Source organism: Rhincodon typus, chromosome 37 (assembly GCF_021869965.1).
Source record: "Rhincodon typus isolate 14 chromosome 37, sRhiTyp1.1, whole genome shotgun sequence".
In the NCBI taxonomy this organism is placed as follows: Eukaryota; Metazoa; Chordata; class Chondrichthyes; order Orectolobiformes; family Rhincodontidae; genus Rhincodon; species Rhincodon typus.
Window position 1 is genome coordinate 15,037,568 of NC_063368.1, and position 12,091 is coordinate 15,049,658.

The 12,091-nt window shown below is 44.6% G+C and overlaps 1 protein-coding gene across 4 annotated transcripts in view; it reads right to left on the reverse strand.

Moving 5' to 3' along the window:
• Window positions 1-12,091, reverse strand: part of LOC109924710 — a 48,121-nt gene that overhangs the window by 6,468 nt on the left and 29,562 nt on the right. For all 4 annotated transcript variants that reach the window (XM_048617738.1, XM_048617737.1, XM_048617739.1 and 1 more), the window contains 3 exons: window positions 7,954-8,097; window positions 5,224-5,365; window positions 4,175-4,638 (listed from right to left, as the gene is read on the reverse strand). In XM_048617738.1, the coding sequence (XP_048473695.1) occupies window positions 4,175-4,638; window positions 5,224-5,365; window positions 7,954-8,097 (750 nt within the window). The remainder of the gene's footprint in view (window positions 1-4,174; window positions 4,639-5,223; window positions 5,366-7,953; window positions 8,098-12,091) is intronic.

Sequence of the window (12,091 nt, forward strand, 5' to 3'; positions counted from 1 at the left end):
ACACAGAGGGAGAGACAGACACAGAGGGAGAGACAGACACAGAGGGACCCTTAACCCTTTATATAAAAAAAGGAGTGCTTTCTGACATCACCCCTGAACCGTCTGGCTCTAAGTTTAAGATTCTGTCCCCTTTGTTCAGTCCCTCCAGAGGAAGTGGTCTCTCTCTACCTCCCCTCATCGAATCCTGGAAGAATGTTTTTTCTTTTAAATAAAAGGAATGCTCAGGTGGACACGAGAAAATCACTTTCTACTCCGCCCAACAAATCTAAGCTCAGTCTCCACTGCCCGAGATATCACTGAAGCACTTCCTTCTCACAACCACTTCTCTACAACCTCACTCATAGATCATCACAATGCAGTTTAGAAATAAAGTCCACCTGCAGTCCTTTTTAACCTCCAGCAAACGAGACTGAAAGAAACGCTAAACAATTTAATTTCACAGAAAGCCTTTTGTTTGAGAGGAGCGGGGAGGATGTCAATTTGCTCAGACCCAGTGGGACATATTCAAAGGATTGAAGTGAAACTTTGACATTCTGTTCACAATCAGCCAGAACCACTGGACTCCACAAAGAGAAAGCATGGAATATCGCTAAAGCGAGAAACACGAGTTTGATTTATATGATCGTGGTGGTCGTAAGCTGGTTATCAGCATAGTTATTGACACATTTTGGCTTGACAAGCAAGTGTCACCCAATCATTGAATCATATCTAATAGTAAAGATTTAGTTTGGGGTTTTGAAAGTAGAGCCAGAGGAGATATAACTGGCATTGAGGCAGGAATTAGCTCTCTGTAAACAGGAGGATTCAGACTTTGAGCTTTTTTTCTTAAATTATCCGAGAGCTGGGACAGCACATTCCCCAAGTGCTTCCCCCAATGCCTCAGCCAGAAGCGACTTGTCAAACATTCCTCCTGTGGAATAAATTTTGATGATTGGTTGAAATTTGGTATTCTTGATGACTGAACAGTGAAAAACCTCTCATGTCTCTTTGCAGTTCCATGCTGAAAAGCAGAGTTGCAGCCAATCTTGTTCAAAATTCTCAGTTCGACAACCCATCCTAGAAACCAAGATTTGGACTAGTACAGTTTTATCTTGTAATCCTTCGGGATTTCTTATCCCTCCTCCCCTGAGGGAACCACCTGTTTCTCAAAGTCCCACAGGTACCAACCATCCTCTCAAGCAAAAGAAAATCTCCCAACTGCGTACAGTGCAGAGAGAAAAAAGTATTGGCTACTGAATCTTGCAAGGCATCACAAACGGGGAAACCACCTCAAAAATCAGCCTTACAGTGGGCACATGTTCCATCAGCAAGTAGAGGCCACTCGGTCCATCAAACTGGTTCCACCACTCATTAAGATAATGACTGATCAATATTTTGACTTCAAATTTCACGCAATCTCACCCCATGCCAATAGTTTCTTGACTAATCAGGGAGTTAAAGGCTATCAACAGCAGCCTTAAAATATTTAATGGCCCCCATCTTCACCAGAGTCTAGGGAAAGACACAGTGGTCCAAAAACCCACAATCCTCAGGGAAAAAAAAACCTCATTTCAAATGTTATATCCAGATTGTCTAGGTTGAATCTTTTCCAGAAGGGATACATCCTTTCAGAATTCACCCGGTCAAGTCCACTCAGGATCCTACTCTGATTTCATAAGATGTAGGCATAGGAGTAGGCCATTCAGCCCACTCCATCTTGGCTGATCTCATAATCCTCAACTCCACTGTCCTATCCTTTCCCCCAATACCCTTTACTGACTAAAAGTCTTCTCAGCCTTGACTATACTTAATGACCCAGTCTCTAAGGCCCTCCACAGGAAAGAATTCACAGATTCACTCCCCTCAGAAGGAACTACTCTTCATCTGTTTCAAATGAGATGATGCCCTCTGGTCCTAGGCTCTCCTACAGGGGGAGCCACCTTTCCATACCTACCCCATCAAACCCTCTAAGAATCCTTTGGTTTCCTCTCACTAAGATCTGGACTGCCTCCAACGGCAGTAGATTTCTCCTTCCTTAGTACTTCAATGGACACAAGCCCTAATGTGTCAATCTTTCCTGTTGGCAGAACACCACCATAGTGTAATCCAGCTATTAGTTGAGCGAATCCTCTCTGAACTGCTTCTAAAGTATTTAGATCGTTTCCTAAAAATAATAGATAAAATTGTGCACACCTTACTCTGCAATGCTCTGTTCAAAATAAAAAACTGGAGAACAACACCCTTACTTTTACATTCCATTACTTTGTGGGTAAACAGAATGTTGTTTACCTTCTTAAATCGCTTGCTGTACCTGCATGCTAACTTTAAAAGATTCATGTACCAGGATACCCAGATCCATTGGTACTGCAAATTCTGCAATGCAGTCTCTCTCCATTTCCATAAAATGCTGTTTCTATTCATTTCCTTCCTTCCAAAATGGGCTAGTTCACACGACACACTGTCTACCAGATTTTTACTTGCTCTCTTAATGGATCTAGGTACCTTGATAGAGATAAAGAAAGATTCAGAAATCAGTTTTCTGAAGAAAGGTCTAGACCCGAAACGTCAGCTTTCCTGCTCCTCTGATGCTGCTTGGCCTGCTGTGTTCCTCCAGCTCCACACCTTGTTATCTCAGATTCTCCAGCATCAGCAGTTCCTACTATCTCTAGGTCCCTTTATAGCCTCCTTTTGTCCTGTTCATAACTTGCAAAGATATATAGCAAAGTACCACCAGCAAGTTTAGCAGCCATGAATGACCGCTCACCCCCACAACCCCCAAGAGCCATTTATAGGTTAACAATTGCCCCAAGATTGACCCCTGTGGCAAACATATGTCCTGCCAACCTGTAGAAGACCCACTATACTCACGCTGCTTCCTAATAGCCACCCAATTTTCCATCAATGCTAAAGTTATCCCACACGCCCCGAGCTCTTATTTTGCAGGCATCATTTTTTTTTTGAAAAGTGACGCCTTGGCCTCTGGTTAAATCACTGGGTAGCACATTCTAGTTGGCAGTTTCTGCCCAGGGATCAACTAGCAGGAAGCCACAGTCCAAGGGCACTGAAACACATTGAAGTAACCTCAGTGTGAAATCACCAGCCTCATCGCAGCCTGCGATCCACGTTTAAGGGAGGTTTAAACCGTATGATCCCCAATCAAAACATAGCACACTTGGAAAATTTACATCTAAAACACAATAAGTTGCCACAAAATCCAATTTGGTGAAAACTTCAAGGCTGGCTAATGCAAACATGAATGATCCTTCAAGATTCCTCAGGAAAAAAAAACCGCACCAATCAAATGGATTTAAAAGATTTTGGATTCACATAGCGTTTTTTTTCCATGAGCTCAGAATGCCCTGGCTATCTTTCAATAACAAAGCATTTAAGTGCTGTCACTGTTGTAGGAAACAGTAGCTGACAATTGTGCACAGCAAGATTACAGGAATGGCTACAAATTCAACAAACCTCATTGCGTTTTTGTTTGGGAAGTGATTGTGGTTGGGGTGGGGTGGGGGGGGGGGAAATATTCTCCACAATACTGGGGAGAATCCACCTTCAGAAAAGCATCGCAGCATTTTACTATGCATCTGTCAAGCAGATGGGGCAGGGCAGCGGTTCAGCATTGAACCGGAAAGATGCTTTTCTCGGACAGTTCAGGACTGATTAGCCAGCCTGAATTGTGGACTTGAGAACTGTTCACAATGCTTCTACAAGTCGGCACAAAAGCCTTCGCATCTCCCAAAAAGAAAGTCACTCCTGAACAAAACGCAACCACAAACCAAGGTCCTCTGGGTCTCGTGCTCTGCAGTTCCTATCCTAAATTCACACAACGTACCAGGTCCCTCACTGACCTCAGAGCATGCTGATCTCAACTGGCACCTTAGGCAGCAATGTCTTGCCAATTAAAAAGTTCTCATCATGGTTTTCAGACCCCTTTCCCACTTCCGTAACCTCATCCAGCCTACAGTGGAGAGATCCACGCTCCTCCACTTCTGGCCTCTGACTTCCATGACATTAAATCGCTCCACTGCAACTAGCAGCAATATAAATGCGATTCAAAGTTGCTGCAAGGTGTAAATAAGGATTTAACAAACACCAAATTGGAATAATTCTGCTTTGAGGAAAGTACAGTACTGTGAAGGTACTCTCTCATATCTCTTCAAAATAAAAAGAAAAAAAAATAATCACTTACCATCCGCCTTCTCCTATCCATCAAGCATGTGAAGAGGGCCATATTTAAAAACATGCTGACTATGAGTATGATTACAACTGTTTGTGTTGCTATTGGAGAGATGGTTGCACGGGGCTCAGTGCTGCAGAATGTTGCTGCTAGTGGGCTGTTGTTTCCATTGCTTGGAGGTGTTGGGTTGATATTGGTTTGGTTTGTTGTAGCAGCTATGCTGTCATTCATCAAAGCCAGAATGGTGCTGGTTCTATTGGCTAAGCCTGTGAGGTTCCAATTGGTCAAGGTTGGAGACGGATTGCTTCCGTTGGTTAAGCTGGTCAGGTTGCGATGGGTCATAGCTGGAGTGGGATTGGTTGCATTGCCAATAATTGCACGGGTGGGCACGTTCTCCGTTCCATTGGCAAACATTCCCGGCTCCACTGAAGTTGCTGTGGCATTTGCTGCTGGCAATATTGTCGTTGCAACATCTCCTAAAAGCAGGAAGGGTCGGAAATTAAACTTCACGTTTATTTTCGGACTTGGCAGTACAACGACCAATAGACAGGCGTGCAGAACGGGGAGGGATGAGAGCTACAAGTTTACACTGAAACTTACTCAGAGCGAGGCGAGAGGGTCTAGGCCCGAAACGTCAGTTTTCCCGCTCCTCTGATGCTGCTTGGCCTGCTGTGTTCATCCAGCTCTACACCTTGTTATCTCTTAACACTACTCTATTACAAGTTTTACCAAGTTGCAAATTGAGATGGACAATAAATGCTGCACTTGATGCGGTGGAAGAGGAGCGGGATTAATTGGATAGTTCTACTAAACAAAGCTGACATGTGCAACGGCCACATGGCCACTATCCCCGCTGTCTGATCCCATGAGGTTGGTGCAGCTTGCTGCTTGTTGCAGGACCCTGCTCAATTTCACTCCCAAGTAACGGGGAGGTGTTACATTCCCTCACACTGCCACGTTACTGCTGACCCTCGAACCCTACCGAGAACAAAGACCACACTAATCCCCACCACCCCATGACACAATGACAAGTGAAGCTGCAAAAACAGAGAAGTCCTTACCTGCCAGGCAGGCGTGTAAAGTGCATCGTCCAAAGTCACATTTGTTCTGGTTGAACGTGGCATCGAAAAGTCTGAAACGTTCCATCAAGTTCAGGAGAAGATGCGAAGAATTCCATTGCACCATTTCACAGTGAAAGGATTCCTGGAATGGGGAATAAATGTGTCACCATGAGCAGGGAGACACAACTTAAAAAAAAATAGAAATATCCTCAAAGGATGAAACAGTCCAATGTGGTGCTAGTCACAGCTCAGTTTGTAGCACCACATACAGAGTCAGAAAGTTACCCTCTTCAAAGGCTTGAGGGCACAAGTTGGGTAAAATTCCCCAATGTGATCCCGTGGGAGCACAGGGCTGTGGCAGGGAGAGGCTTTCAGAAGAGATTTCATCTAAAAGAGGAAAACAAGGCCTTAGTTTGTGGACAATGCAGATGCAGATTCAAAGAGGAAGAGGTCCTGACCAATATTGATCCCTCAAGATCCCCTCAGAGACACACACCATCCCGACTTGGAAAAATACAATTGTTCCTTCAGTGTTGCCGGCTCAAAATCCTGGAACGTCCCCCTAATGGCATTGTGGGTCTACCTACACCAGATAGACTGAAGTAGCTCAAGAAGGCAGCTCACCACCACCTTCTCCAGAGTAACGAGGGTCAATGTTGCTGACTCAACCAGCAATACCCACATCCATGAGTGAACTAAACAGAAGGATAGATCAATTTGACTCCTCACACATACTTCAAAATGGAGGCCCAGTATGTTCATAACTATTTTTGAAACTTCTTTTTTTCTACTCTCTGGGCAAATAAAAGAAAATCCTGCCCCCAAGGCAACTTCCAGTGCACTCAATGTGAACCCATTAGCTGACTGAATTAGAAAGCCTTTTTTCTTTATTCATTCACAGAAAGAGAGCATCACTGGCCAGGACAGCATTCATTATCCATCCCTAATTGCCCAGAGGGCAGTTAAGAGTCAACCACATTGCTGTGGGTCTGGAGTCACATTTTGGCCAGACCTGGTAAGGATGGCAGTTTCCTTCCCTGAAGGACATTAGTGAACCAGATGAGTTTTTCCGACAATTGACAGTGGATTTATGGTCGTCATTAGACTCCTAATTCCAGATTTTTGCTGAATTCAAATTCTACCATCTGCCATGGCATGATTCAAACCTGGATCCTCAGAACATTACTTGGGCCTCTGGACTAACATGATACCAGTAGGCCATTGCCTTACAATCTTTACAAACTATGTGTCTTTTTATTTGTGCATTTTTTTTTTTTAAAATTGTGAACTGAAATGAGAAAAAAAAAAGTCTTAAAACAGAGGATAATTGCATGCTTTGAAAGCCAGTAACTTGATCTTCATTGTGAACACTTTGTACAGCTGTGGGTTACAGCAGCGTTTGCATATGAACTGGGCCTAAGGGGTTGTGCACAAATGGTGGTTTTGGGTAGCAACAAATTCTGGTTTGGTTCGTGGACTACTGCCCAGTTACCAAGGCAGAGGTTTTCTGCTTGCCAACAATTTGACAATCGGCTCTCAGGTAGCTGAATAGCTTGGGCCTATGAACAAGGTGTAGAGAAGCCCACTCAGGAACTTAAACAGTTCTCTGAAGCAAAAGACATGTTAAGCCTGAAGAAAACCTGCTTATCTTTACTTCAGCAGATGCCATAAGCTGTGACCTTTAGTCAATAAGTTCTTGTAAAGTGAACCAGCCACTCTGTGCCTCTTGCAAACCAGTGGAAATATCTGGTCTGATATCTGACCAGTGCAAGAAGCATTTCAACACATCCCATAAACAATGACCTCATGTAACTCTTTTCCCGGTTTTCCCTCTGTCCATAACACCCAAAGTTCCACCGCAGACCCCATCTAGGTCTCTCTGCCTGTCAGCGTAAGGGGGCTTGGCTTATAAGGACATTACAATTTTAATTAGTGGAGTTATAGGCCTATGATTCACAAATAACGATGTCATACATCTTTGTTTGTAATTAATAGTAGTTTTTGTTTAGTACAGAAATCTGGTCTATTGGGATAACGCAGTGTGGAGCTGGAGGAACACAGCAGGCCAGGCAGCATCAGAGAAGCAGGAAAGCTGATGTTTCGGGTCAGGACACTTCTTCAAAAAGTTAAGATTTTCTGAAGAAGGGTCCCAACCCAAAACGTCAGCTTTCCTTCTCCTCTGATGCTGCCTGGCCTGCTGTGTTCGTCCAGTTCCACACTGTGTTATCTCCGACTCCAGCATCGGCAGTTCTTGCTATCTCCGGTCTGTTCGGATGGTGTGTATCAGAGGGATCACTATTGGTCAGGACCTCCTCCTCTTTGAATCCTGCATCTCTATTATCCACAAACTAAGGCCTGTTTTCCCTTTTAGATAAAATCTCATCTGAAAACCTCTTCCTGCTGCAGAGGCGTTCTGAGGAAGCGTTAACGCTGATTTCTCTCCACAGATATTGCTGCTTTTGTTTCAGATTTGCAGTTCTTTTGGTTTTAATGTTCTTTTGGTAACCTGGGTCTAGAATACAAATAGACTGGGGAAGTACACATACATTTTGAAGTCTTTAACTCCTCTAATGGCCCCAGGAATATTGATGCTATTACAGAGGGTCACCAAAGGTTGCACTGGGACTCAGAGTGGAGAAAGGTGGGATAGGTTAGGAGTAGTGTGAACTCCGAACTCTGTCCCTCCTTCAGGCCATCCCCCTCACCCCCAAAGGCACATGGGAGACTTACATGAATCGGGCAATCCTCCAGAAACCTCAGCTCCCGGAGCACATTGAACGTCAAATTTTGGAGCCTATCCATTGAGTGACGGTAAAGGTGTCCAATCGAGCGATTCAGAGACAACATCACCTGCAGATCAACGCAACAGCTGTCCTATGGGAGGAACAAGAAAGGCTGATAGTTCACATAGGCTAATGAAACAGTGACTATCACTGCCAGCAGAAGTTCCAGGAAAGACCAATAGGATGAGGTGCTTAGACGCCAAGTGACAACCCAATAGTTTCCATTAGCTACGGCTCAGCGTGGAGCACTTACTCACATCCGAGTCATTCATTCATTTGTGGGATGTGGGCATCTCTGGCTAGGCTGGGATTTATTGCCTACCCTGAATCGCCCAGAGGGCAACTAAGAGTCAACCACATCGCCGTGGGTCTGGAGTCACATGGAGGCTAACGCAGGTAAGGACGCCAGTTTCCTTCCCTGAAGGACATGAGTGAACCAGATGACAACTGGCAGCGGATTCATGGTCATCATTAGAGCCTTAATTCCAGATTCTTTATTGAATTCAAATTTTATCATCTGGCAGGATTCGAACCTGGGTCTCCAGAACATGGCCTGGGACTCTGGATTAATTGATTAGCGGCAATACCACTCGGCCAGGTTGTGGGTTCGAGGCCCTTGCTGGACACATGTCAGGACTGGCTCTCGGGGCTGACAGAGGGAGATCTGTTCTCTGCTGGGTGCGCTAACTCTCAGAAGATGTTCAACAGACATCAGCCTGCCTGCATGCTCAGGGGGACGGAAGACAATTTCAGAAGAAGAACACAGGGGTGGCGTGGAAAAGTGCGAAGGCCAGTAATCCTGCTCATTCGCACACTGCAGTTTGTGGGAGCTTGCTGTGCGCATAACCAGCTGTGACATTTCCTACACCACAGAGACCACACTTCATTGGCTGCAACACTTATTGGGACATCCTGTACAGAAGGGCAGCACAGTGGCTCAGTGGTTAGCACTGCTTCCTCACAACACCAGAGACCCGGGTTCAATCCCAGCCTCGGGCAACTGTCTATATGGAGTTTGCATATTCTCCCAGTGTCTGTGGGGGTTTCCTCTGGGTGCTCCGGTTTCCTCCCACAGTCCAAAGATGTGCAGGTTGGGTGGCTTGGCCATGCTAAATTGCCCCATTGTGTCCAGGGATGTGTAGGGTAGGTGGGTTAACCATGGGAAATGCAGGGTTAGAGGGATAGGGTAGGGTCTAGGTGGGATGCTCTTCAGGAGGTTCAGTGCAGCCTCAATGGACCAAATTAACTCTGTCAGGATTCTGTGAAAAGGCACTGTATAAATGCCAATCAAATCAATCAATCATTCTTTTATTAGGAGTCAACAGGTAGAAATGTTTCAACCTCTGGGTGGGTAGAAAGCAGGGGAATACAGATATTGAATAATTAATGCAAGCACAATTCGTCACTCAAGTAAGTAAAACAACATTTACGTATTGGTTAAAGGAGACGGTTTAGGGAAAGGAGGAGAACCCGGATAGACATGAGGGAAAAAAAGGAGCATACACCAACGGGATGAAAAATGAGGAGGAAGGAGCCTCCTGAACCTGTTGGGTCAAATGATGGCCATGTGTTACAGTCCTCACATCCAGCTCCACCACAGGGCCTCCTGTGTGGAATGAACTTCCTGAGGAAGTGCTGGATGCGGGTATAGTTGCAATATGTAAAAGACATTTGGATAATTACACGATCAGGAAAGTTTTGGAGGAATGTAGGCCAGGAGCAGGCAGGCGGGACTATTTAGTTTGGGATTATGTTCAGCATGGACTAGTTGGAGCAAAAGGTCTGTTTCTGTGCTGTATGACTCTAAATGACCACCTAGGAGCACAGCCAATGGGATTTTCCTCAGAAGTCAACGCAATTGTTTCAGGTATCAATCTTGTAAACCTCTTCTGAAGATCCCTAAACAAGGTCACCAAAACACAGCATTTGTGATGCAGACTCTCCATAAAAGTAAGGATGTTATTCTAAAACTAAATTCAATCCTTTCACACAATAAAAAGGATAGCATCTCATTAGCCTTTTTGATGGCCTGCAGTATCTGCAAGCTAACTTTCTGTGCACCAAAACACCCAAATCCCTTAGCACTGTCAAATTCTACACCTGTTCTCCATTTCAGCCATCCTCTGCTTTTTATGATGCCTGCCAATTTGGGAAATTCATTTTTCTGCATTATACTCGTGTTTACACTGTCGCACAACCCATCAAGGGCCATCTGCAAAGTCTTCAATCACAACAGACTTTACCTACCCTGGTGTCAGCTGCGAATTTAGTTGCTGCATCTTCATTCCACTCAGCTAAATCATTGATGTAAATTGTAAAAGGATTGAAACTCTATTACAGAACCCTTGCAGGATCTCACTCATCAAATGACAACCCATTCAAGCGTCCTCTGTTTTCTATCAGCCAGACAGTCTCTAACCGTGCAAACAGGTTTCTCTCTCAACGCTGAGCCTTTATTTCCCATAATAAGCTCTGAAGTGCCACCTTACTAAATACCTTTTGGAAATCCAACCTTTAAAAGGCATTGGATGGGTACATGAATAGGAAGGGTTTCGAGGGACATGAGCCAAATGGGACTAGATTCATTTAGGATATCTGGTCGGCATGGACAGATTGGATCAAAGGGTCTGTTTCCATGCTGTACAGCTCAATGACTAAGTATAGTACACCTACAAGCTCTCCTTTATCAAAATGCGTGTTACTGCTTCAAAGAACTCCAAAAAACTGGTTAGAATACCTGCTTGGTAGCAAGTATTGCCAAAAAATGACATTTTGTCAAAGCCTTATGGCTGCACTCATCAGGACCATTCACAAGGATACCAATTCAAGGAATAAACTAACATTTATCCTGCACAAGAGAAAAATGCTGATTGGCTCGTAAGTGGACTCTGATTGGAGGAGGAGTTGCCATGAATGATGTACCCATTAATGATGATCGACAGTTAACAGCCAGGCTTTGTTAAATTTTAAAACTAGGCAGGCTTATGCCGATCAGGGCATTGCACTGAGAATGAACCAGTGAATGGATATCAACTATTCGGATGGGGTTGAACAATGTGCAGTGCACGTACATGGTCTGTCCGTCTCCACAGAACATGGAGTCTGGTGTATTAAAGTATGTCACCTCCAGCACACCCAAGTGGCAATCCTAAAATGGTTGTTAGCAAAATTCTTCACATGTTTAGATTAGCCAGCAAGTGCTGTCCAATTGCAGATTCATGTCTAATTTGTGAGGGTTTTGCAATGGCACGTTCAGCCACAATTTCTGCACTTCAGGAGAACAGGAACTGTGTTGGATGGGAGGAGGAAGAAAAAAGTAAAAACAAGTGTTCCAATTAAATAACCACAGTCCTACCTTCTGAACGAAGTATCCCTGCCGCAGTAAAACATGCTCAGGTGCAGGGCGAGGTAGAATAATTAGCATATCTTTAGAATTAAGTATACTTCATTGATACAAATCCATCACTTTGATCCTCTCAACGCCCACACTACAAGTTCAGGTCCTATCACACCTACTCGAATTGGAAGAAAAGTTGTATTTCTGCGCCAGAAATAATCACCTTACTGGAAATGGGGAAAACATTTGAATATCAAAGAAATATTTGCTCAGAGTTGGACGATATCGCATTCTGCCTCCACACATGAGCCAGATTTACTTTTTTTGAATACCCCCATTTCATAGGCGCCAGCACGTTCTTCACCACCACGCACCCACAGTTATGGGATGCTCAGAAACTGGGATTCTCCTGTCCCCACATTGGATCAAACCAGGAACCTCACCGACACGTTTACTGCAGCCTCTAATCTGAAACAGCACATGCACAATACAGAATACAGCTTCACCAATACCATCCACAGCAGGTCAGTGGGGGTGGGGTGTGTTTAGAGATAAAGCCAATATTACTGAAGAAACAGCGAGAGTGAAAAAAGGGTAAGGGGGGGGGGAGGAAGACGACAGCAGGGTTGGGGGAGAGGGGTGGGGGACGACAGACACAGACACAGACACAGACACAGGACCAGAGAGAGAGAGAGAGAGAGACACAGACAGACACAGGACCAGAGAGAGAGAGAGAGAGAGAGAGAGA